The sequence below is a fragment of the Saimiri boliviensis genome, chromosome 17 (assembly GCF_048565385.1).
Source record: "Saimiri boliviensis isolate mSaiBol1 chromosome 17, mSaiBol1.pri, whole genome shotgun sequence".
NCBI classification, from domain to species: Eukaryota; Metazoa; Chordata; class Mammalia; order Primates; family Cebidae; genus Saimiri; species Saimiri boliviensis.
In genome coordinates this window covers 10,504,950-10,532,018 of record NC_133465.1, presented here as the reverse complement: position 1 = coordinate 10,532,018, position 27,069 = coordinate 10,504,950, and the positions used below count along the sequence as shown (strand labels likewise).

The 27,069-nt window shown below is 49.2% G+C and overlaps 1 protein-coding gene across 1 annotated transcript in view; it reads left to right on the top strand.

Moving 5' to 3' along the window:
- Positions 1 to 555: 555 nt before the first annotated feature.
- The window catches only part of GAS7 (growth arrest specific 7), a 283,465-nt gene continuing 256,951 nt past the window's right edge, over positions 556 to 27,069 (top strand). Inside the window, exon 1 of the mRNA XM_003929241.4 lies at positions 556 to 958. Within this exon, the coding sequence (XP_003929290.2) occupies positions 776 to 958 (183 nt within the window). The 5' untranslated portion in view covers positions 556 to 775. The remainder of the gene's footprint in view (positions 959 to 27,069) is intronic.

The window sequence follows — 27,069 nt, the reverse complement described above, 5'->3', positions numbered from 1 at the left end:
AGGCGCCAGGCTTTAAACCTGCCATTCACCCATTGTTCAGTTTCCGGTGAGTCAAGTTCAACCCCAGGTTCAACCACTACAATGACGGCCACAAACGATCCCTCGCAGACACCTCTCAGACACCCCTCCGCCAGGCCTACAAAGCAGACACGGAACAGAGGGGCGTTTCCTTTCCCGCGGCCCCCGGCGGTGGAGGCGCGAGTGGGAACCCCTCTCCCCAGTGACAGGCCCCTCTGAGGGAGCGCGCAGCCCTCCGCGGGCGTGGCCGCCCTGGCCCCGCCCCGCCCCGCCCCCGTCGCCCGCGAGCGAGCCCCCGCCCGGCCCCCCGGCCGCCAGCCCCTCTCCGCTCAGCCCGCCGCTCCCTCCCGCGCCGCGGGGTCCCACCTCCCAGGGGAGCTGCGCATTTCCGCGCGCCGGGGCGGTCGGCCCTCGCGGTGGTAGCCCGCGTTCCGCGTTCCCGGGAAGTTGTCTCTGGAGCCCGCGGCGCCTGGGTCTCCTCCCCCTGAGCCCCGCCCCCCCGCGCAGCGCTGGGATCTGCGAGCTGCCCGGCCCGGGGGCGTCGCCGCTCTCTCAGCGAAGCCTGGGAGTCTCCGCTTCCCTGCGCGGAGCGCGCGTCCCCCGCCTGCCCGGGGACCCCCCGCGCACCCCAGAGACGGCGCGCGCCCAGAGCGCGGGAGCCCGGAGCGCCGGGCGCTTGGGACCCCGCGGAGCCGCTGCCCAGCCCGTGGGGCTCGGCGGGGATGCAGGCTGCGCTGTGAACCCGGGCGCCAAGGCCATGTCCGGCTCTCGCTGCCGGACCCTGTACCCCTTCTCCGGGGAGCGGCACGGCCAGGGGCTGCGCTTCGCCGCGGGCGAGCTGATCACGCTGCTGCAGGTCCCGGACGGCGGCTGGTGGGAAGGCGAGAAGGAGGACGGGCTCCGCGGCTGGTTCCCGGCGAGCTACGTGCAGTTGCTGGAGGTAAGGGGCGAGGGCCGGGGCGGCAGGAGCGGGGCTGCGGTCCTCAGTGCGCTCGCGTACCTGTTGCCCGCTCCGGGGATGCCGCAGCGTCCCGCTCTGAGGGCCGCCCCGGGGGCAGCCCTTGCCGGTGCGACCTGTAGCTCCACGCTCTTGGGGGGCAGCGACGGCAGCGGGCGCCCCTCGGGGCGTGGGCAACGCGGGCTCTCCGGGAGCTCCCCCCTTGCGCCGGGCCTCCAGAGCACAGCGTGGCGGCCCTAAGGAAGCCAGAACTTGTTGCTTGTGTGAGTTCTGGAGCAGGCGGGCGCGTTCCCGGCAGTGGCAGGGCCCGGTGAAGGGCTCTGCCGGAGTCTGGCGGTCTTGGGAAGATGCACCGAGGATCAGGGGTCCGAGAAGTGGCGCCGACTCGGTCCCGCAGCCTCGCGTCTCCACCCCGGAGCATAGAGCCTGGCGACCCGTGGACGGTCGTGCTACCCCGGGTCAGGCTGCCTGGCCGCCTCGGGGCCACTCACTTTCTGGTCAGCCGAGCCTGCTGGCCACCAACCAGAGCCCCCTCAGCAGACTTGATCCCGGGGCGCCGTAGGTCCCCTTTCCCCCACCACTGCCCGCTTCCCTGGTCCAGCTCCCCCAGGCTAAAGCTCAGAACCTGAAAGTGACTTGTTCCTGGGGTTCTGGCCTGGCCCCAGGGTTACACAGGACCTGCTGAGCCAAGGCGGCTGGCTGTTTATTGTCTGTGTGACAGGCTGTCCTCTAATCACTGAGCTCACAGTCACAGCCCGAGTGAGACCCGAAGTTTCTAAAGTCCTTTGTGTGTTGGGGCCGGGGGGGGGGGTGACCTTCCAGGACATCTCTTTTACTAGAAGTCCGTCTGCCCCCAGGATTCTTGTAAAGTCTAAATTAACAGTTATCCTCAATTGTGTCAGTATTCCTAAACATTCTGGTAAAACACTGCCGAAGAAATCACTAGGCTGAATTTATTTATAATTTAACTCTTGACCTACTTCACAGAGAACAAAGTAGCAAATTTTGACTGAAAATGCTCAGTGCAATTCATCAGGAGAAAAGGAAAGAAGGGAAATGGTTACAGGGCGAGTCAGCCCGAGGATGTATCCTGTGGCAACATTGTTAGCAATAGAGCCTGGCCTTACAGAAGTACGTTAGGTTGCTCTCAGGTCCGGAGCAGAACAACGCAATCTCTCCTGAAGGGATCAGTAGCATTTGAGCAAAGTTTAGAGGCTGCTGAAATGAGATTTCATGGGCTGTCAGCAGAGTGTGTTCCAGGAACCTTCTTGGTTCTCTATGTGGAGAATCAGAAGATCCCCTGCTTGTAGGAGAGGCTCAGGTGTGCCCTGCCCTTGCTTTACCAGTTTCTTTCCTGAGATTAGGATGTAAAAGAAAGCAAAGGTGGGCTGGGCGCTGTGGCTCACGTCTGTAATCTCAGCATTTTGGGAGGCTGAGGCGGGCGGGTCGCCTGAGGTGAGGAGTTCGAGACCAGCCTGAACAACATGGAGAAACCCCACCTCTACTAAAAATACAAAATCAGCCAGTTGCCTTGAGCTGAGATCGCACCATTGCACTCCAGCCTGGGCAACAAGAGTGAAACTCTATCTGAAGAAAAAAGCAAGCAGCCTCCTTGCTTCTAGCTTGAAAGCCCTGGGAGATATATATATATATACATATATATATATGGAGTTCTTTGGGGGGCCACCCTTTTCCAGGAAATCCTGATGTGGAAATTTGTCTGATGGTTGTCTGTCTGGTGAGGAGCATCCTGGGCTGGACTGAACCAGCTGTGTTTCGTGTGGGGGTGAGGCTGGTGGGTAGGTGTTAGCACGAGTGGAGTACTGCTTATTCTTCTGGGAAAGGGATGGTGTACAGGCCCAGGGGAGAAGCAGAATTAACATCCGGGACAGTCTTGGCTGTGTCTGTCCCATCCTCTGGTATATATATACAAAGGTGGGAGATCTCCAGTGTCTCAGGGCCTCTCAGACCATTCCTGACAGTAGCTTGTAAGAAAAGCATCCATCTGTGTGAGTAATACTGCTGAGTACCAGCTTGGCACGGTACCTGCACATTATCACCAGTTCCCCGACAGCTCTGTGAAGAGTGAGGTACTTCCCCCATTTTATAGACAAGCAAGCTGAACATGAGCGAGGTGAAGTCAGATCTTCAACAAGTAATGCTCACATGTTTTGTTAGCAGCTCAGATGGCTGACTATCACCCTCCCTGTGCTTGTGCTGCTTTTCAACATGATAACCTGGGCTCAACTGTGCTAAACAGCAGGTGAGCGAAGGGTCTCGATCCATGGGGAGAAAGGGCAAGCGTAGCCCCTGAGGTCAGCATGTTGGTAACAGTGTCGCTAAGGGATGGCTAAACCTCTAGGGCTAAAATGAGGACATCTGCATCCACAAGCAACTTGGAGGACCTTCCCTGCAAACCCCAAAGTGTGGGTTTACTCAGAGCCAGCTGGGGGGTTTTCCCACAGTGGGCCTGAGTCCTGTAGCCTAAGTACTGGATGGGACTCTTCTCAGGGCCAGAGCAGATGCAGTTTCAACAGGGGGGATTGTGGGTCAGGTGCTCAGCATCTGGGAACGTCATACATGAGCAAGTTGGACCTCAAGGCTGAGGGCTGGGTAGGGATAGAGGATAGGCAAGTAGAGTCCCTTGGGATGGGGTGAGTCCTCAAGGACAGGCTCAGAGAATTCAGAGCTCCCCAGGCTAGTGGGTAGACTGGCTAGCATCTGGACTCTTTTGAGACTGGAGAGGGGGCCCATAGATACTGGAGGTGGTAAACCTCATGAGATGTCAGCCAATGGCATCTGAGCTTGCACAAAGCTGGCACTGAGCTTGCTTGGGGGCATGGAGTTCAGAAGGCCAGGGCAGCTGTTGGAGAAACAAGTGCAGACAGAGGGACTGTACTAGCTTCCTGGTTGAGGGATGGGATTGTGGGTACATGGCTGAGCACGGTATCTCTAATGTGTTCCCTATTCCAGTGAAACTTTCACCCTAATGGAAATAGTGATACCAGGAACCCCTATCTTGGTGGAGGGGAGTGAGGCACTGAAAACCATGTGCACACTGGATGCTTTCCAAGGGGATCTTCCTTGTTCAGATGAAGCAAGGGGAACTGAGAGACCCAGGCTTTTCAGGAAGTGTACACTGGAGAAGGGAGTTGGGAGCTAGCTCTACGAGGGTCACCAGATCTGATCCGGTGGCCAGCCAGCCTTTAAGAGGAGGCCACCTTGGAGGAGGTCTTGGTTTTTGGAGCAGCATCTTTGGTCAAGATTTCAAGAAGTGATACAGCACATATCTGGCTTTCATAGAGCAGCTTGCAAGAAAACCTCAGGACAGGCAGAGAAGTATAGAGGTCTCTGGTAGGCCCAAGGACTCTGGTCACAAGGGTCCTTCCTACTCAGAGAGTGGTGCAGCTCTTCAAAGAATGCACAGAGGGAAACATCAACTTCTAGCAAAGGAATGAGGCCTTAAAGCCAAGGCCCACAGCTGCTTATTAGATAAAATCAATTAGCAAAATCTTTCCTGAGGGTTTCTTCTGCTATGACGAGGGAGAGGAATTGAGAAGTCTTTTAACATCATTTGAGAGATATGATACAGGAAGAGACCTGAGGCCAGAGATAGAGGATGTGGGAGCATTTCTGTCAGCTCCAAGCTAGGACTGAGATCGCCTCCATAGTCCTGGGAACCCCACATGTGGAAAGATTTGCACCAGCTTTCTGGGGTGCAAATTGAAGCTAAGAAACAGCTCTTGGGGAAGGTGGATAGAGAAGCCTAGATTTCCATCCTGGGGAAGATTTGGAGAGACAGACATGGAACCAGGTCAAGCCCAGTGGCTGGACAAGTTGGAGGATCTAACAGGGTCCAGGAGTTCCTGTGACCTTGAATAGAGAGAAGAAATTAGGGACCTGGAGGATGTGATAAGGCATCTACAAAACCTCCCAGAGCTTTTGGGTAATAATTTTGGGGGACAGTGCAATTGGAATGCAAACAAAATAGAGCTTTACTTGAACTAGGTGGTATTCTTAGAACCCAGGATCTGGCTGGCTGGTCTGGACCTCTGGGATATTAACAGAATATGACACTGTTTGCTGGCAAAACTAGAATGGCTGCTGAGGGTCACCCTTAAACTTGATTTCCTTCACTCTACCCTTGGTTCTCCCATTTTGAGTTCATGCAATTGTGCTGCAGGAGTTTATAAGGAGTATCTGTGGGAGAGAGTGGGCTGTGCTATGAATAATTAAGGAATGATGTTTTATCTATTGCCATGTAACAAGCTACTGCGAGACTTAGTGTTTCAAAACAACAATTTATTATTATCTGACATGGTTTTGTGGATTGACAGGGCTCAGTTGGGTGGTTCTTCTGCTAGTCTGCCTTGTCTCTCATGCAGTTGCAATCAGATGTTGGCTGGGGGAGAGTCCTGGAGGCTTAACTAGCTGCAGCCTCCAAAATGTCATCTTCCCTTTCCTGTCTGGTGCCTTGATGTTATTCCATGTGGCCTCTCTGTGTGGTGTCTCATCCTCCAGGGCCTTTCCACATGGCCTTTGTCTTCGGCAGGGTGGTTGGAGTTACGTGGTAGCTGGCTTCTAAGAATGCAAAGGCATAAATTGCCAGGCACTCTTAAGGCTTAGGCCCAGTACTGTCATATCGTTTCTGCCACATTCTATTGGGAAAGTAGTCATAGGACCTGTCCAGAGTCAATTTGGAAGGGAGGTGGGTACAAGTGTGGTTATGAGGGAGGCATGGTTCATCGAGAACCATATTGCAAACTAGCTCCTTCAGAAGGCTAGAGAGAATACACATGGGACAGATGATCCATTAGTGGGGAGGTAGTACCAGGCCAGACTGATGAGAGAGAGAATGCCAAGAAGGAGGTAAAATGCAAGACTTGGCAGTTCTACTTGGAGATTCTCTATTGCAATCCTTGGAGGGTTTTTTTTTTTTTTTTTTGTAAGACTCTAGAGGTTTCTTTTTAAAGGCCATACGATAACATGATGCAGCTGGAATTTGAAATTAGATTTGCTTGGCTCGGGGCCTGTCCGCTAACCCAGTGACAGACAGGTCCAGCTCTTTTTAGTCCAGGGCTGTTCAATGCTGGTGATTCGTAGACATAGTGGATCTGAGCTCCCTGACATCTAATAGATGTTTGCTATATTACACAAATGGATTTTAATTCAGAGCCATTCCCTTGCTTTCTGCAACATGAAAATCACCTAAAATTGGTGTGACCTTGTCCCTCATGCTAGTATTTTTCAGACAGTCACCAACTCTGTTCACAAAAGTTGTAATTAGGGCTCACAGCTTGGTGGCGGCTGGGTGGGGGGGGAGGGCAGATAGGTAATTGTGACTGAAAAGACCAAGGTGTTTTCTGACATCTTCACTAAATCACCCTGCTCCTTGGTATGGAGGCTGTGGCCAGTATTTGTGGTCCCTGCTGTTAGACAAATTGACCTTTGGTCCATCACTCTGTTAGCCTCAACTCAGAAGGAGTCATCCCCTTTGTCACACGTGTATGCTGGTCTGGTCAGTGGCTACTCCGCAGGACTTTAAAGCAATGGGCAAGCCTTGTGGATTCAGTGGATTCAGTGCATTTTCACAAAAGTTCCCTTAGCAACAAGTCGGCAGGAATCCCTGACATCTGTTCACCACTCTGTGAATCCCTGATGTCTATTACCACCTAGAAACATGAATGAGAGGCTGACCTTCATGTACTCTTCTCAGCCTGCAAAAGCTCAGCTTTTATCTGACGGTGTGGTAGACCTTGTCTGTGAACACGGATACTGATCCCCATTCCACCAGTGAAAGAAAAAATGTTTTTGGTAAACCAGGAAGCCTTGTGGACATCTAAGGTATTTTGTCAGTTTTTTTTTTTTTTTTTCTTTTTGAGGCCAAGTCTCTCTCTGTCGCCCAGGCTGGAGTGTAGTAGCACAATCTTGGCTTATTGCAAACTCCCTCTTCTGGGTTCAAGTGATTCTCCTGTCTCAGCCTCCTGAGTAGCTGGGACTACAGGTGTGCACCACCATGCCTGGCTAATTTTTTGTATTTTAGTAGAGATGGGTTTCACCGTGTTGCCCAGGCTGGTCTTGAACTCCTGAGCTCTGGCAATCCACCTGCCTCAGCCTCCCAAAGTTCTAGGATTATAGGCATGAGCCACTGCATCTGGCCAGTATTTTGACTATTACTAGGCCAGCCCAGGGGACATTGTTCTTGCACTGTCCTGTCTTATTACTCACAGCAGCAAGGCGACACATGACAGGCTTTGTAACAGAATGTCAGGATGGATTCCTCTGTACTTAAATACAAAACTAGTATATTTCTCTCTCTCCCTGCAATGTCAAGGCTTCTGGGGTGATGTTTATGCCTATGGTGAGAAGAAGAAGTGGTGGCTGGCAGATAGGTCTGGCTTTTCCTTGGCCGAGCACAACATGGTGTGACATTGTGAAAGTTTCATTGCAGTAGGTATACGAACTGTGAGAAGTTTTTGAGGAGTCTTAAGAGGACCTACCCATCTCCTTTGTTCATATTTACTGCCTTCACTACCATCTATAAGAATTTGTTTTTGTTTTTTGTGCTTTTTGTATTTTTAGTAGGTGGTGTTTCACCATGTTGGCCACTCTGGTCTCGAACTCCTGACCTTAAACGATCCACTTGTCTTGGCCTCCCGAAGTGCTGGGATTACAGGTGTGAACCACTGCACCTGGCCAAGAATTTGTTTTTAGTTTAACTTCTAGTTCTCTGTCTACCTCTCTTCTTGAGCTTGGAGCCAGTATTCAGATTCAACCCCTAGGTACTCAGATTTCACATGTTAAAATTAAACTCATCATTGGTCTCCTATCTTTACTGCCTCCTTCTTCTTTTTTGGGGGGTGGGGTGGGGGACAGGGTCTTGCTCTGTTGCCCAGGCTGGAGTACAGTGGTGTGATCATGGCTCACTGCAGCCTTGACCTCCTGGGCTCAAACGATCCTCTAAGAAGCTGGGACTATAGGCATCTGCCACCATGCCATGCTAACTTTTGTATTTTAAGTAGAGACAGGATTTCACCATGTTTCCCAGAGGGGTCTCAAACTCCTGGGCTCAAGTGATCCTCTCACCTTAGCCTCCCAAAGTGTTGAGATAACAAGCCTGAGACACCGTGCCCGCCTGGCATCTTCACTGGCTTCTATTCCCAACCTCTAAACCAGGCTTGTGGAACCCATGGCCCACAGGCCACGTGTGGCCCAAGACAGCCTTTCAATGAGGCCCAACACAAATTTGTAAACTTTCTTTTTTTTTTTTTTGAGATGGAGTTTCACTCTTGTTGTCCAGGCTGGAATGCAATGGTGTGATCTTGGCTCACTGCAACCTCCACCTCCTGGGTTCAAGCGATTCTTCTGCCTCAACCTCCCGAGTAGCTGGGACTACAGGTGCATGTCACCATGCCCAGCTAATGTTTTTGTATTTTTTATATTTCACTGTGTTAGCCATGATGGTCTCGATCTCCTGACCTCATGATCTGCCTGCTTCAGAGTCCCAAAGTGTTGGGATTACAGGCATGAGCCACCATGCCCGGCCAATATACATGTATGTATATATATATATATATATATATATATATATATATATATATTTAATAAATATATATATATATATATATTTAACCTCATCAGCTATAGTTAGTGTTACTGTATTTTATGTGAGGCCCAATACAACTTTTCTTCTTCCAGTGTGGCTCAGGGAAGCCAAAAGATTGGACACCCCTGCCCTAAACTTTAGCGAATGTCACCACCATTTGTCCACCAAGTGCCCTGACACTCCTCCCCTTACCTTTCCTCTCCTCTTCAATAGCTTAGCAAGCTTCATCCCTTCTCCCTTAGAAACATTTCTTAAAGTCTTCTCCTTCTTAACTTGCATTGGCAAATCTTTTCTGTTAAAGGCCGGGAAACATTTTAGGCTTTGTGCGCCACGAGGCAAAATTGAGTATGGCTGCCTCAATGTCATCTGTAGTGCGCCAGAGGCGGTGAGAAGCCGTGAGAGCACCCCATATGGTCTCTGTCACAGCGAATCCACTCTGTGGCTGTATGGCAAAAGCAGCCAGAGATAATCTGAAAGCCAATGGGCGTGCCCGTGTTCCAATAAAACTTTATTTATGGACTGAAATTTGAATTTGTTATGATTTTCATGGGCCATGAAGTATTCTCCTTCTTTTGATTTGTTTTTAACATTTTTTTCTTTTTTCTTTTTTCTTTTTTTTTTTTGGAGATGGAGTCTTTCTCTGTTGCCCAGGCTGGAGTGCAGTGGCATGATCTCAGCTCACTGTAGCCTTCACTTCCTGGGTTCAAGTGATTCTCATGCCTCAGCCTCCCAAGTAATTGGTACTATAGGCACCTGCCACCACGCCCGGTGAATTTTTGTATTTTTAGTAGAGACAGGGTTTTGCCATGTTGGCCAGACTGGTCTCGAACTCCTGAGCTCAAGTGATCCACCTGCCTCAACCTCCCAAAGTGCTGAGATTATAGGCGTGAGCCACTGCGCCCAGCCAGCCATGTGAATATTTGGGGGAAAATAATTTGAAGCTGAGGGCCACTACAGGTGCAGGTAACCCTGAGGAGAGGAGTGTGTTTGATACACCTGGGGGAGCCAGACTATTCCAGAATGGTTAGAGAGTGGCGAGCAGCGGAAGAGAGATTGGGGATGTGCTGGGGAAGGAGATAGAACTTGGGGAGTTGGGTCGTTTTCTAAATGCAGTGGAAAAGTCTTTGGTTTGGTTGAAGCGGGTGGCATGTCGCGGTGTGTTCTGGAAAGCTTGTCTAGACTGTAGGGTGGAGAATGGGTTTGAAGAGAACAGGGAGGGGAAGCAAGGAGATCAGTTGGGAAGCTCAGAGCAGGGTGGTGGCCATGGAGATGGTGAGAGGTGGGTGGATGTGAAATGGGCTTTGCAGGTGGAGTCCACAGGTCTTGCTAGTGAGTTGATGGGAGGCAGTGACGGAGCCTCAGGGCTCTCCCTCCTTGCAGTTCAGTTGTGATGTGCTTTATTCCCCTTGGTGTTTTCCCCGTCTATCCATCCTTTATTCTGACACTAGAGATCTCTTCCTGAAAAAAAAAAAAAAAAAAAAAGTGAGGTAAAAGGAAAATACAAGTTTGGAAAAAGTTTCTTAATGCAAAAAGGGCTTATGCAAAGAGGAGCATATCAGTCTAAGAATGCGCAAAGAACTCGGATAGACAATTCATAATAAAACGTACAGGCTGGACATGGTGACTCATGCCTCTAATCCCAGCACTTTGGGAAGTTAAGGTAGGCAGATTGCTTGAGCCCAGGAGTTCAAGACCAGCCTGGGCAACATGGAGAAACCCAAATTTTATCTCTACAAATACAAAAAATTAGCTGGGTGTGGTGGTGTGTGCCTAGAGTCCCAGCTACTCGGAAGGCTGAGGTAGGAGGATCGCTTGAGCCCAGGAGGTCAAAGCTGCAGTGAGCCGAGATTGCACCATGGCACTCTAGCCTGAGTAAAAGAGTGAGACCCTGTCTCTTAAAACAAACGAACCAAAAATAAAAAAAATAAAAAATAAAAATAAAAAACCATGTAAAAAGACCTCAACTGTTTAGTCCTGCAGTGATCAAATAACTGCAAATTTAATTTAAAAATAACTTGAAGAAAGAAAAATGTCAGAAAAAAAAAAAAAAAGAAAGAAAAAAGAATGGTATTGGCAGGGTGTAGGGAAATGGTCCAATGCTTCCTGAAGGGCCATTTGGCACTATACCTCCAAAATGTTAACAAGTACATGTTCTCTGCCTCAGCAATTCCACTTCTAGAAATTTCAACTCAGGAAGCGTCTGATATATCAGGCAAACTGTAAAGATCAGCATGTATTATGTCACAGCCTCTGATAGCACAAGATGAGCCACAACCTGAATGTACACCAGAAGGAACTAGTTAAAATCAGGTTTACCTGTGCTTAGCACAAGGTTAGAACATGCAGAAGGGGTTCAATAACTATATCAAAATGGATTTTTTTTTTTTTTTTGAGGTGGACTCTTGCTCTGTTGCCCAGGCTAGAGAGCAGTGGTGTGATCTTGGCTCACTGCAACCTCTGCCTCTTGGGTTAAAGTGATTCTCCTGCCTCAGCCTCCCGAGTAGCTGGGATTTCAGGTGCCTGTCACTGTGCCTGGCTTATTTTTGTATTTTTAGTGGAGATGGGGTTTCACTATGTTGGCCAGGCTGGTCTTGAACTCCTGACCTTAAGTGATCCACCTGCGTCAGCTTCCTGGAGTGTTGGGATGAAACTGAATGTGAAAAATAAAAATGTTGGTTAACGATGGTAAATGTTTTTGTGGAGCTAGCATAGTTCATATTTCTCCTCACAGTGAGGCCAAAAGAGATGGCATGTCCAGAAATGAATTGCTTTTCAAAAGTAGGAACTGTGTGTACCAAACATTCTGTAAGTATCCTTTTGTGGAAAGAATAGGTAGAAGGCATACAAGCTGGTCCAGGGCCACTTTCTTATAAATATCCTCAGTAACAGCAAATCTTTGTCTTTTGAGGGGTGGATTTGATGTTTTTTGGAAACAGCCAAAATTCATTCAAAGCCAAGTCTGGTGTGTCTGTTAATGTGACTGTCTGTCTGTCACCTTGTGGCAAATAGGATTTAAGGCAGCTTACCAAAGAGCATACGGTACAAAAAGATAAAAGCATAAACACATGAGGAGATCTGTGGAAAGGAGGAAATAAGGGAGAGGGAAGAGTCAGATGACTGTCAGAGTGAGGTTTGGTGAGCAAAAGAGTAACTGAGTTAGTAATGCTGTTCAGGGCTAAACAGGAGGTCCTACCTTAAAGTCTTGGTGAATTTGAGCAGTTAATGAGGAGTAACAGTAGTATTCTGAAAAAGGTGGCATGTGGGCATGTGTGCTGTATGGGTCAGGATGGGTTACGATATGCGACTGTAACAAGCTCAGTGGTAAAGTAACAGAGGTTTGCTTTTGGCTCATGTTGAAAGTCTGTTTCAACAGTTGATTTGAAGAAGGTTTGGTTGAGTTGAGTTGGTTTGAAGCTGCAAGACCTCCGGGATGAAGGATGATGGAGCAACCAGTGTCTGGAATCTTTAGGGACTGTGTTAAACAGCACATGGTTCTTAAAGCTTTTGCTCAGGAATGACAGAGGACATGTGTACTCATATTTTATTGTCTAAAGCCCAGCCACACCTAACTTCAAGACAGTGAGAAAATACAGTCCTGTCATGTGCTTGGAAGGTGAAAAGGAGCAAGCTGAATCTATGCGGATGGCCCTTTTGACCACTGATGGGTGCCCACTCATGGGGATACCCCAATTCTGGCTGTTGCAGTTTAAGCATTTTATCATCACACCTGCAGCAGTGCTTCTCAAACTGAATTCAGTGCTGCTAGACAAAGTGGTTTCTTTTTGGAGATGGAGCCTTGCTCTGCTGCTCAGGCTGGAGTACAGTGGTGCAATCCCGGCTCACTGCAACCTCTGCCTCCTGGTTCAAGCGATTCTCCTGCCTCAGCCTCTGGAGTAGCTGGGATTACAGGTGCCCACCACCATACCCAGTTACTTTTGTAGTTTTAGTAGACAGGGGTTTCACCATGTTAGCCAGGCTGGTCTTGAACCCCTGACCTCAGGTGATCTGCCCACGTTGGCCTCCCCAAAGTGCTGGGATTACGGGCGTGAGCCACCATGTCTGGTCCCAATTTTTTTCTTAAAATGAATTCCCTGGGTCTTGTTGGATACAAATTTTGACTCAGGAGGACTGGGATGGGGCCTATGGTTCTGCATGTCTGATAAGCTTGTAAGAGATGCTGCAAAGAGTCTTCAGTGCACATTTCAGCAGGTGCCCTTAGCTCCTAAGAGCCATGGACATTCTTTCAAATTGGCGCCCTCCCTTCCAAAAGCGATTCTAGCATCTTGGGCGCTGCTAGGCACTCTAGCATATACTTGGTCTGTACTTTTTGAACAAATGTGGTCATTTTCTAATCCTAGACTCCCTGTGTTGTGTGTGTGTGTGGTTAGTTTATCTGTCACAACCTTGGGTTCCACAAAAATACATTTTTATATTTGAGCACTTACTGTAAGCCATGCTTTTTTCAGGACTCGGCAGATACAGTCAAAGGACAGTCAAAGGCTGGAGCTGAGGTTGGTGGCTCTTCAACACGGAGCCCTTGGGGATGTGCTCTGCCCCCCAGGGTGCCTTGGGCAGGTGACCTCTTTCAGGAGACTTCAGGTTCACACTTAAGGTTTTCTGTTGAAACCATCCGGATGCTTACCATGCTTCACTTTCTCTCAGATGCCTGAATCCCTCCTCCCTTCTCATTCGCTTGTCAAATGCACAGAGAACTCTAGGGTTAGTCAACAGAAAACTCATTAAGTTGTAAAAATTCTTTAGAGATGCTATTTAAAACATTCCATAGAAATTAGTCCTTGTCCTAATTCAATCATGAGAGAAGATCCTTATTTTAGCGGTGGCTCATGGAAGAGTGTCATTGAGCCATTTGTCTTTTATTTTTCATATAATTAGGAAAAAACAAAACTTAACTTTGAATTATTTAGTTTAAGTTTGGTGCTCTCATTTAGCAAGTGTTTTATTGATAAATAGCTGCAAACATTTGTTGTGCATGCAGTGAAAATCCAACCTTGTTGAGTGGTCATTGATAAGGAGGTGCACAAAACAGAGTCTTCTCTGGTGTTCAGTCTAATATATTCTTCGCTTTGTTTGAGACAGTGTCTTTCTCTGTCCCCCAGGCTGGAGTGCAGTGGAATAATCTCTACCTCCCAGACTCAAGCCATCCTTCTACCTCAGCCTTCTGAGTAGCTGGGACCACAGGGGCATGCCACCATGCCTAGCTAATTTATTTTATTTTTTTGGAGAGACAGAGGCTTGCTGTATTGCCCAGGCCTGCCTCAAACTCCTGGGCTCAAGCTATCCTTTTACCTCTTCCTCCCAAAGAGTTGGGATTATAGGCATGAGCCAGTGTGCCCAGCCCAGTCTCATATTTTCATATTATAAAAAAGGCTTCCGGCTGAGCACAGTGGCTCACGCCTGTAATCCCAGCACTTTGGGAGGCTGAGGCTGGCAGATCACCTGAGGTCAGGAGTTCCAGACCAGCCTGGCCAGTGTAGTGAAACCCGATCTCTACTATAAATACAAACAAAAATTAGCCTAACATGGTGGCATGTGCCTGTAATCCCAGCTGCTCAGGAGGCTGAGGCAGGAGAATTCCTTAAACCCAGGAGACAGAGGTTGCAGTGGGCTGAAATCACACCACTGCACTCCAGCCTGGGTGACAGAGTGAGACTCGGTCTCAGAAAAAAAAAAAAGAAGGCTTCAAATATGTGGGGGAGCCTAGCTGTATAGTATATATCACTGTGCGCGGTACGAGATCTGTGCTTCTCCAACATGGATGGGCGTTCACATCACTTGAGGCTCTTGTTAAAATACAAGACTGATTTAGTAGCTCTGGGGTGGAAAACTGAATCTGAAAGAAAAAAACAGACTCTCTGCTCACACTCAACACTGTTTCTCCGCTCGCACACAGCACCAGATACTTCTGTGGCTAGACTGGGGTGGTGAGTGTTTTCCCACACACCAGGCGGCTCTTCAGTGGACACCAGCTGGGCCTCTTATGTTTCTGTTCGGTTGTGACATTGTCTACCTGGCATTGGAGTCTCAGATCCTACAGGTTAAGAGCCCAGTCCCACAAGACTGCCCCCATTTTGTATATCAAGTAGTGCCACTTACATTTCTGATTGACCAGCTGTACATTGGGGTTCCCACTGCCCCCTGCTTGGGTTTGATTAATTTACTAGGATGGCTCACAGAACTTGGGGAAAGATGTTTACTGATTTATCGTAAAGGATACAGATGAACAGCGAGATGCAGAATTTTTCTGAGTTCCCCAGGGCTGCTCTGAGGGCCAGGAGAACCGGGGGGAAGAGCTTGGCACCTTGTACACACTCCGTGAGTGGAGTTTATATTCCTGCATGCTCTGGCGATCACAGTTGAAAGCTGGGAGCTGCCTGTGGAATGCGAGCGTATAGGGGTAGAGCTGTGCAACTTCCATGCCCTCTCTGGACTCTCCCAGCACCTCCTTGTTTTCAGCAACCCAGAAGCTCATCAAATCTTGTTCAAGAGTTTTTATAGGCTGGGCAGGGTGGCTCATGCTTGTAATCTCAGCACTTTGGGAGGCCGAGGCAGGTGGATCACCTGAGGTCAGGAGTTTGAGACCAGCCTGGCCAACATGGTGAAACCTCATCTTTACTAAAAATATAGCCAGGTGTGGTGGGCATGCCTGTAGTCCCAGCTACTTGGGAGGCTGAGACCAGAGAGTCACTTGAACCCGGAAAGTGGAGGTTGCAGTGAGCCCAGATCACACCACTGCACTCCAGCCTGGGTGAGACAGAGCGAGACTCATCTCAAAAAAAAAAAAAAAAAAAAAAAAAATTTACAGAGCTTGGTCTCCAGCTTCCCAGGGCCCCCTTTTCCTGGAGGACAGCAGGTGGGGCTCAAAAATCCCAACCCTCTAATCCTCTAATAACTGTGGTTCCTGGTGAACAGCCCTAAGCTGGGCTATCTGAGGGCCCCCACCCTCAGTTACCTTATTAGCGGCAACTGAAGTGTGGTGTGATCAGATGGGCTCATTACGAATGACAAAAGACATTCCTATAGCTCAGGAAATTCCAAGGGTTTGGGCAGCGATGTGCCAGGACCTGGGGACAAGGGCCAAGTGACACCACACGGGGATTCTGCATTTCCAGCCAGCTCCCAAGGGATGCCAGTGCTTCTAGTCTTTGGGCCACAGTTTGAGTAGCGTGGCATTTGAATACCCTTAGGGGTTTTTAAGTTTGTCTGCAAGACATGTTAAATCCTGGCATTAGATTGGATTTAGTTTACTTTCTTTCATTCTTTCTTTTTTAAAGTGGATTATATGAGGCCACGCAGGGTCATGGAAAGAAGACAGGTTTTGGAATTAGACCTCTCTGAGTATATTTAATCCAAGGACAGAGATACGGTGGCTGGTGTTCCTATTTGACCAGAGGGGTTCCCTGGATCCCGAGGTAGATGGAGGTGGGCTTCAGGGAGGCTTTCCTGGGGCCAGTCCTAGGGGCCTGGCTATGGAAGAAAGTGGAGGATTCAGCTGGTGGAAAGGCTGGGAGGCAGGGTCTGGACTGCAGTATGAAGCAGGGCAGCGGAGAGGCAGCCTGGAATGGTTTTGCCAGATGCCAACAGTGTTAGGAGAAACGGATGCAGCGGGGACGTGGTCTCCACATCTTGAGACAGTTTATCAGTTCCAAGGGGATGATAACTGATTGTTTTGTGTGGTTTGGTTTGTGAACTGGAATGTGAGCCCTGCTGCTACTCCCCATGTGGACAGCTTAGACCACGTTCAAGGGTGGGGCAGAACCCCCTGGGAGGTGGGGGGCAGCAGAGTGCTAGGCAAGAGGCTGGCAGGTCTGGGTGCAAATCCCACCTCAGCCCCTGCTACCTGTGTGAGCCCAGGCAGCCTTCAGAATCTTCCGAATTCTCCCAAGGCGCCTCCAAGGGTCAGGAGAACCTGGTAGAAGAGCTTTGGCACCTTGTACACACGCTAAGTGGAGTTTACATCCCTGAATGCCTTGGTGATCATAGCTGAATGCTGACAGCTGCCTGTTAACTGGAGTTTCCATGGAGCAGAGGGTGGAAGGTGTTGGGGAAGTAGGGCGACCCTTTTCCACGGGCCCTTCTGAGGTCATATTGAATGTCTGTTTATAGCATCATGGTTGCCGCACACATCGCCTGTGAGTCTTATTAAATCCGGATTTGGATTCAGGAGGTCTGGAGTGGGGCCTGAGATTCTGCATCTCCAGCAAGTTCCCATGGGATGCTGCTGGTATTGGGGTAACACTTGGGGAGTTGCATACAAGATGGAATAGGATTTTCCTGGGAGTTTTCGGGGCACAGGTCCTACAAGTTAAAGCAAGAGAAGCTGCAGCATCTGGCCATTGTTAGTTTATTTGAAGCTGCTACATAATGGTTGCTGTTGCTCAGGCTGGGTGCATTAGTCTAAATTGCATCTTACCTGGGTTTGATGGGCCTCTGGCTGCCCGGGCACTCCCAGAAGAGACTCTTTTTGTAATGAGGAAAAGGTTCTTTACTGGGAGAGGTGACATTCAAGAGGCTGCCGAAGGACTCAAGCATTCATTTTCATCTTTTCGTCTGTTCCTAGGGCAAGGAAATGTTTGTTTCAAGGGGCTGGATGGAAAATCCCTTTTTAAAGTGTTACTGTGGAGCTCAGAATCTAATCCCGGGCCCGTGTTGTAGGGCTCTACGCTGCGGGTGGTGGTGGTGCCGCCAGGCTGGCGTCTCCTGCAGCCCCGTAGATGGAACGCTTTTGTTTTTTCTGTCGGTGACTTAGTCTGGATTTCTGCTGTGCGCCCTAACAGGAGTGGCTGTCCATTTTACCCCCTAGTGATGGCCATCTGTCACAGCAGGAACCCCAAAACTGGGGCTGAGCCTGGGAGGTCACTTGGGTTCTTGGCTTCACGTAGGAAATAATTCAAGAGCTAGCCAACAGAGTAAAGTAAAAGCAAGTCTATTAAAAAGTAAGGGGCTGGGTGCGGTGGCTCACGCCTGTAATCCCAGCACTTTGGGAGGCCAAGGCGGGTGGATCATGAGGTCAAGAGATCGAGACCCTCCTGGCCAATATAGTGAAACCCTGTCTCTACTAAAATATAAAAATTAGCTGGGTGTGGTGACGCGCGTCTGTAGTCCCAGCTATAGGCTGAGGCAAGAGAATTGCTTGACCCCGGGAGACGGAGGTTGCAGTGAGCCGAGATTGTGCCACTGCACTCCAGCCTGGCACCTCGCGACAGAGTGAGACTGTCTCAAAAAAAAAAAAAAAAAAAAAAAGGAAGGAATAAGGCTCAGCCCAGTGGCTCATGCCTGTGCTCCCAACACTTTGGGAGGCTGAGGTGGGCGGATCCCCTGAGGTTAGGAGTTCAAGATCAGCCTGCCTAACATGATGAAATCCTGTCTCTACTAAAAATAAAAAATTAGCCGGGTGTGGTGGTGAGTACCTTTATTCCCAGCTACTTGGGAAGCTGAGGCAGGAGAATTGCTTGAACACAGGAGGTGGAGGTTGCAGTGAGCCGAGATCGTGCCATTACACTCAAGTCTGGGTAACAAGAGTGAAACGCTGTCACACACAAAAAGGTAAGGGAATAAAAGGGTAGCTACCACATAGGTAGCAGCACAGGATGCTTGACTGACTATACTTATGGTTCTTTCTTGATTGTATGCTAAACAAGGGGTGGATTATTCATGAGTTTTATGGGAAGGCAGTTGGGAGTTCTGCGAACTGAAGGTTCCTTCCCCTTTCAGACCATAGAGGGTGACTTCCAGACATTGCCATGGCACTTGTAAAGTGTCCTGGTGCTGGTGGGAGTGTTATTTAGCAGGACAATGAGCTATAATTACCGCATAATGAGCAGCAAGGACAATCAGAGGTAGCCATCGCTGCCATCTTGGTTCTAGTGGGTTTTGCTGGCTTCTTTACCGCATCCTGTTTGATCAGTGGCGTCTTTGTGGACCTGTATCTTATAAAACAAGTCCTGCCAAATTCCTATCTCCTATCCTCCAAAGTGATGCTGCAGTGATTTTTGTAGCCAGTTTGATCACAGAACTCTCCTGTTTAAAATTCTTCCTAGGTTCTTCATTGCCTTTATGGTATAACATGCCTTCGCCTTGTTTACAAGCCTTTCATGACCCAAACCCTGCCTACCTGTCAAGCTGCATTTTAGCTTTTCTTCTTTTTTTTTGAGATAGAGTCTCGCTCTGCCACCCAGGCTGGAGTGCAGTGACACAATCTCAGCTCACTGAAACCTCTGCCTCCCCAGTTCAAGTGATTCTCCTGCCTCAGCCTCCTGAGTAGCTGGGACTAGAGGTGCACGCCACCACACCCCACTAATTATTATGTTTTTAGTAGAGATGGGGTTTCATCATGTTGGCCAGGATGGTCTCAATATCCCGACCTCGTGATCCACCCACCTATTTTTTTCACACGCATAATGTTATCAGAACTACATGGAACTACCTGATTCTTGCATAGCTTTCTTTCTTTCTCTCTCTCTCCCTTTTTTTTTTTTTTTTTTTTTTGCTGGTTGGGGTGGTTGTGGACGGAGCTTTGTTCTTGTTGCCCAGGCTGAAGTGCAGTGGTGAGACCTCTGGCTCATCATGACCTCTACCTCCTGGGTTCAAGTAATTATCCTGCCTCAGCCTCCCAAGTAGCTGGGATTACAGGCGTGCACCACCATGTCCAGTTAATTTTGTATTTTTAGTAGAGATAGGGTTTCTCTGTGTTGGTCAGGCTGGTCTCGAACTCCTGACCTCAGGTGATCCACCCGCCTAGGCCTCCCAAAGTGCTGGGATTACAGGAGTGAGCCACGGTGCCCAGCCACTTTCTCTCTCTTGCTTCTGTGCCCTGTGCATGCTGTTCCTGCTCCTTGAAGTAACCCTCCTTCCCATCCTCTCTTTTACCCTTACTCCCTTTTTGTTATATTTGACAGCTCTGTTGAGATATAGCCCCCTTCTATTCTTATTTTAGACCCCTGAACATTCACGCTACTGGGCTGGAATTTGTATGTGGATTTGTATGTGGAATCCACATCCTCTGTATGTGGATTCCTTGAAGTCACGGACTGGGTCTCTGATCTTTCGGTCTTTAGCATCGTATAACCAGGCATAGGCACTTGGTAAGAAAAAAGGGTTGTCTTTCGCTCACTTTGACTTTGGTGCCGATGAATACAAGATTCTGAGTTTGCTGCCAATGATAGTTATTTTGCTGCACATGGGGAAAAAAGTAACAATAAGGAGTTACAATAAAATAAATACAAAACAATGAAAATCGCATTCAGGCGTCTTACACATGCATACTACAGGAAGCAATATGGGTTGGGGAACAGAGTGTGCATGACTCAAATAGAACATCCTCACTGCAGGGCAAATAACTCAGATTCCATCAAGTCATTGTATATATAGGGCAGCAAACCATTATTGTTTCCTGCTGGAGAGAGAAACAGGCATTGAAGAAATCGGCCTTCCTTGGGATTGATTTGATTATTGGGTGACTCCGAGGATGGGGGTGTTCTCGATTCGTGTGTGTCTTGGGAGGCAGTTTGGTACAGTGGTGATGAGTTTGGTTTTTAGAGCTGATGGGACCTGGGTTTGCATGCTGGCTGTATGAGACTCTGGGCATATTATTTACTTTAACTTCTACCTCAATTTCCATATCTTTTCTTTTCTTTCTTTTTTTTTTTTTTTTTTTTTTTTGAGATGGAGTTTTATTCTGTCGCCCAGGCAATGGTATGGTCTCAGCTCACACTGTAACCTCTGCCTCCCGGATTCAAGCGATTCTCCTGCCTGAGCCTCCCATGTAGCTGTGATTCCAGGCACCCACCACCATGCCCTGCTAATTTTTGTATTTTTAGTAGAGATGGGGTTTCATCATGTTGGCTATGCTGGTCTCAAACTTCTCACCTCAGGTGATCCGCCCGCCTTGGCCTCTCAAAGTGCTGGGATTACAGGCATGAGCCACCATGCCCAGCCATCAGTTTCCATATCTTTGAGTGGCAATAATGAGGTCCACATTAGAGCATTGTTGCAAAAGTTAGAATTGTTTTCGTTAACATAAATGCTCCACTGAGAACGTGACATCTGTGCTCAGTATTTGCTGATGGCCACTGCCATAATACTTATTTTGCATCCGTGGCTTGAATGCTGGTCAGTACTCTTTGCCTTCTTAGTAAAAGAAACCCGCTGTCTTGGAGAGTCCTTCCAAACCTCTTGGTCTCCATTTTGGGTGGTGACCTTTGTCTTTCTGACCCCTGGCCACTGTCACCTTAAGTCAGTTTCAATCTTGGTTCTTTCAAGTCCCAGTTTGTCTGGTTTTAGCACCTTCATTGAAGGTGCGTTTGCCCAGGAAGTCATAGCCCTTCTGCGGATCTTTGAGTTTGTTACTGTGTGTTTGGACCGCAGACTTAAGCCAGAAATTCCTTTTCAGAGTCTCAATCTCCTTCTATCCAGATCCTCCCTGCATGTGATAAAATGTGACCAAGATTAGAATCTTAACAACAGGTTAAGGGGAATGAAGGAGAGGGGAATCTTAGAACAGGTGACAGATAAACCAGCATGGAAGCACAGTTTTCTGCAACAGATTGCATCCAGGATCTCCTGAAATATCTCCCTGCTGGGTATAAGGGAAAATATTCTCATTTGGTATCACAGGACCTATGGATGTTTTCTTTCTTTCTTTTTTTCTTTTGAGACGGAGTTTTGCCCTGTTGCCCAGGCTGGAGTGCAATGGCACAATCTTGGCTCACCACAACCTCTGCCTCCCGTGTTCAAGTGATTCTCCTGCCTTAACTTCCCGGGTAGCTGGGATTACAGGCATGCGCCACCACTCCTGGCTAATTTTGTATTTTTAGTAGAGACAGGGTTTCTCCATGTTGGTCAGGTTGGTCCCGAACTCCTAACCTCAGGTGATTTGCCTGCCTCGGCCTCCCAAAATGCTGGGATTACAGGCTTGAGCCACTGAACTCGGCCGGATGTTTTCAAGTTGATGTGTCTTGTGACATGGCAGAGGGGACACTGGTTCCTTCTTTCAGCTGGCCAACTGCAGTTTTTGAGCTGTGTCTGTGCTCCAGCACTTGTCTGTCTTGGCAGTATAATCGGATTCTCCAAGGTGGCGCTTGTAGGGCTCTCTCTGCTCACTTTTTTTTTTTTGTCTCTAATTCCCTCTGTGAACCAGCAAACAAAGAAAAAGCCTCCACACTGTCTGCCATGACAGCCCACACAGGGAAGAGGGCAGAGATCTTCCTGTTTCCAATGACTCCTTGCTTTGAAAAGAGGAGGCAATTTTTGCTCATCAGCAAAAAAAAAAAAAAAAAAAAGGCAGTGGAGGAGGGAGGGGAGTTGGTGGTGAAGAAGCTCTTTCTGATTTGCCTGCCCCTCTAGCCAGATTGCTAATGCATGCTGATTAGAATCTGGGCTCGGAGAGACAGTGAGCTGGGGTTTAGGATGTTCACGGGAGGGAGCGGTATGAGACAGGCTCCAGGTATGCTTTTCGGGAGCCCTGTGGTGGGCGTGGCTGTCAGAGATCCTGAGAGGGTTTAGAATTTCAGATGGGCCTCCTCCGCCTCACCTGGGAGAAAACAGAGTGGAAGTGAAGCCTGGCTCCTTCCTCATCTATTCAGGGAGCATCCTCCATGTGGAGTCATTCAGAGAGTGTGGAGGTGGGGGACAGCCAGTCTGGGAGATGTTGGTAATGGACTTGCCAAGGCATTGCCAAGTACTCCACAGAACCATCTCTGGGCACCACAGAACCATCTCTGGCCTAAGCCCTTCGTCCTGGTCCAAGAAACCAGCGATACTTCTTGGCATCATTGAATGGGAGGCAGGGGAGCTGAGCTTGTCTGGAATCTCCCATCTCCCAGTCCTGGTGCTTGCTTTGGGGGCCTGGATAAAGCAGCTGTCCATCCTGCTACATACATTCCCAGGGGACTGTGACTCAGGCTCTGGATCACTCCCTCCAGGGATCCCTCCGGCTCTGTGGGACCCAGTTTGAAAACTCAGTGTTATGTGAGGCTAAATGCTGACATTCCTTCCTGCCTGTCAGCACTGCTCTCGGAGGTGCCTAACAACGCCAGTGCTGACCTAATGCCGCCAGCGTTCTCGCTTGTCTCTGAATCGCGTGCTGGGGTGGCTGGTCTGCTTTATTATTAGTCTTGGGGGAAATGATTTCTCTGAGAAGCAGTAGAAGGTGTAAATTATGCTTCACTGCAAATCGTCAAGACTATATATATATTCAGCTACAGCTGCAAGTCTCTTGCAAATGAGGACTGATGTGGGATGCAGCCAAGTTGGAAAGGGTTACGGTGCAGACAGGCAGCTGACATGATTGATAATCATGCAGTCACCTGTACTTGGCTTTCTATGGCGTGTGGTCTGGGGAGAAGAGCCACAGTCGTGCTTAGAGGCTATACTCCATCTGAGAAGGCTGGAGGGCAGCATTGAGAAGGTAACGCCTCCGTAGGAGCAGAGACATTCTCCATTAACCTGGTCCTTAGTCAGTATCTCTTATGTTTCCACCTAGCCAGGGACCCCACCCGTGGTATCAACAGCATCCTCTCCACACCTGATCTCCACTGGCTTCCCACTGCTTGAAGTGTCAAGGCACTCCTCATCTGGGACTGGCACAAGCATGGACGCTGTACAAACTGCACCTGGCCTCCCTCCCTCACCAGCCTCCTTACTTTCCATCTCCAGGGGAGCGGGAAGCACCCTGACACCTTTGTGCCTTTACATGGCCACAGCTTCTGTCTGGAGACCCTTCTCATCCCTGTCCAGGGAATGATGGTCTTCATCCAGATCCAGCCCATGGACCCCTTCCTCTGTGTGGCCTTTGATCTCCCCCAGGCAGAGTCCTTTCTTCTTCTGGCTTACATGGGGACCTCCTGCTGGGATGGCACCAACCGCACGGGACTGCAATGCCTTAGTTATTTGACCGTTTCCCCCATTACGCTCTGAACTCTACAGGGCCAAAGGTCTAGGAAAGATACTTCCTAGACCTTTGTAACTACTCTGGCCTGGCAGGGCACTTGGCATCTCTGAAGTCTGGCTCAGTAAGTATCTGATGACTGGATGAGTGAATCAAAGAGGATAAAGGGAGAGCTTGCCCTAAGAACTGGGGACATCTTGTCTGATTTTGGCTCACGGCTTAACCACCTTGGGGTCACAGACAGCCAAGGTTGGAAGGAGTAGAGCCAGGTCGTCTTGGAGTGCTGACCATCAGGGTAAGGCCACTGGGTCCTGGAGAACAAGGCCATTGAGCCCTAGGCCAGGACACCCAGGATTGGAATGTGACAGGCAGCAGGGATGCTTGGAATGGTCCTCTCTCCTCATCTCTTTCTCAATAGGGCTGCCGCAGGGGCAGTTTGGTGTAGCTGAGGGCTCTGGGTTTCGACTACGGACTTCCAACACTCCTTCCACAGAGTTATTGACTCTTTAGCCATGCAAAGTTCGTGTAAGATCTCTGACCGTCCGTTTCTTCATCTTTCAAAAGAGGTGGTGACACCCATTCTGCCACCCATTTAGGGTTACTGGAAGGATTTTTTTTTCTTTGGGGAGGGGGCAGAGTTTCACCTTTGTTGCCCAGTCTGGAGTGCAATGGCCTGATCTCAGCTCACCAAGACCTCTGCCTCCTGGGTTCAAGTGATTCTCCTGCCTCAGCCTCCCAAGTAGCTGGGATTACAGGCATGTGTCACCACACCCGGTAAATTTTTTGTATTTTTAGTAGAGGTGGGGTTTCCCCGTGTTGATCAGGCTGGTCTTGAACTCCCGACCTCAGGTTTCTGCCTGCCTCAGCCTCCCAAAGTGCTGGGATTACAAGCGTGAGCCACCGCGCCCATCTGACTGGAAGGATTTGGAAGGTGATTGTGGATGTGTACGGGATTTGAAGTTTATGGGTGAGCCGTTGATGAACGCAAGCACTGCCAAGGGAGGCTGTGCAGGAAGGAGAGTGGGGGAGTCTCTCCCCAGCCGGTGAACCCAGCTGTCCCAACTCAACCAGGTGGCTTCTTGGTCTAACCCTCCCTCTATGCTGTGGTCATCCTTTCTCCTCTGGCCTCTTTGAAGCTTCTTCTGAGGCCTCCTCTTAAGACCTTCTCTATCCTCTGCTATGTGATTAGGAAAACGGTTGGAATTCTCGGCCCAGACAAGCTTTAACTGTCGGCAGTAAGAGCTCCGATGCCTGCTTCATGCTTCCTTGCCTTCAATTAAGTTCCTCTAAGGCTCCAGGTGTGTTCTCAGCCCTGGGATACAGCCGAGAATGAGATGAAGTAGACAAGACTCAGGGGTCCCAGGGGAACCAGACTGAGTGATCGGGGGATGCGGCCAGCAGAGTGAGGGGCCCCAGGGGGCAGTCAGGCCTATGGGCATGCTCTGGGATACCATGGGCTGAGTTGGGACCCACTCCTCATTCATATTTGAAGTCCCAAACCCCCAGTACCTCAGAATGTGATTGCATGTAGAAATAGGGTCTTCAAAGAGGTAAGTTAAAATGCATGGCCGGGGCCGGGCGCGGTGGCTCACACCTGTAATCCCAGCACTTTGGGAGGCCAAGGCAGGCGGATCACCTGAGGTCAGGAGTTTGAGACCAGCCTGACCAACATGGGGAAGCCCCGCCTCTACTAAAAATACAAAAATTAACCAGATGTGGTGGTGCATGCCTGTCATTCCAGCGACTTGGGAGGCTGAGGCAGGAGAATTGCTTGAACCCAGCAGGTGGCGGTTGTGGTGAGCCGAGGTTGTGCCATTGTACTCCAGCCTGAACAACAAGAGTGGAACTCTGTCTCAAAAAAAAAAAAAAAAAAAAAAAAGCGTGGCCGGCTATAGTAGCTCATACCTGTAATCCTGTTGGTGAGGCCAAGACAGGAGGATCACTTAAGGCCAGGAATTCAAGACAAGCCTGAGCAACATGGTGAGACCCTGTCTCTACAAAGTACAAATGAAAAGAAAAAAAGAAAAGTACAATAATAAGAAAAAAAAAATGTTTCGACCACCCTATTGTAGGTCAAGGACAATGACTAATGAAATAAAATGCAGTCATCATCCTGTATGGCTGGCGTCCTTGTAAGAAAGGGAAATGAGGGCGCAGATACACACCGAGGGGGACCACATGAAGACACAGGGAGAAGACAGCTATTTGTAAGCCAGTGGGGAGAAGCCGTACAAGAAACCTTGAGCTTGGACCCCCAGCTTCTAGAACTCTGAGGAAAGAAATTTCAGTTGTTTAAGCCACCCAGTCTGTGATTCTTTTTTTTTTTTTTTTTTAAACAGAGTCTTGCTGTCTACCAGGCTAGAGTACAGTGGTATGATCTTGGCTCACTGCAACCTCTGTCTTCCGGGTTCAAGTGATTCTCCTGCCTCAGCCTCCCAAGCAGCTGGGACTACAGGCGTGTGCCACCACACCAAGCTAATTTTTGTGTTTTTAGTAGACATGGGGTTTCACCATGTTAGCCAGGGTGGTCTCGATCTCTTGACCTTGTGATCCGCCCGCGTCGGCCTCCCAAAGTGCTGGGAATACAGGCATGAGCCACCATGCCCAGCCCTGTGATTCTTTTTTTATGGCAGCCCCAACAAACTCATACGAGCCCTTTAACCTGGGTTTGGGTAGGCAACTTATTTACAGAGCTGTGCATGGGATCACAACCTTGAAAAAGCATTGGAACCTAGGGACTGTCTGCTTGTCCGATTTTTCTTCCTAGCATGTATTCCTATATAAAGGGCCATATATTTCACGTGTTTACCTTATTATGTGTCTCCTTCATTAGAATGTGAGTTCCAGCCAGGCATAATGGCTCACGTCCATAATTGCAACACTTTGGGAGGCTGAAGCAGGAGGATCACTTGAGCCCAGGATTTTGAGACCAGCCTGGGTGACATAGTGAGACCTCCATCTCTATAAAAAATAAAAAATTAGCCAGGGTGGTGACAGATACCTGTGGTCCCAGCTACTTGGAAGTCTAATGTGGGAGGATAGCTTGAGTCTGGGAGGGCGAGGCTGCAGTGAGCTGTGAGTGTGCCACTGCGCTCCAGCCTGGGTGACAGAGTGAGACCCTGTCTCAGAAAAAGGAATGTGACTCCATGAGAGCAGAGCTGCATCATGTCACAGCCCCGTGGAGGCACCGGCACGTGTCTTTTAGAGGAATTCTGTCTGAACCAAGGGGCTGAAGTCAAACTCTTCACTCTGGGCCTCGATCCAGAATTTTTAATTAAAATTGCTGGTTTTGGCCGGGTGTGGTGGCTCAAGCCTGTAATCCCAGCACTTTGGGAGGCTGAGGTGGGTGGATCATGAGGTCAAGAGATCGAGACCATCCTAACCAACATGGTGAAACCCTGTCTTTACTAAAAATATGAAAATGAGCTGGGTGTGGTGGCATGCACCTGTAGTCCCAGCTACGCGGGAGGCTGAGGCAGGAGAATTGCTTGAACCCAGGAGGTGGAGGTTGCAGTGGGCCGAGTTGGAGCCACTGCACTCCATCCGGTGACAGAGCGAGACTCCATCTCAAAAAAAAAAAAA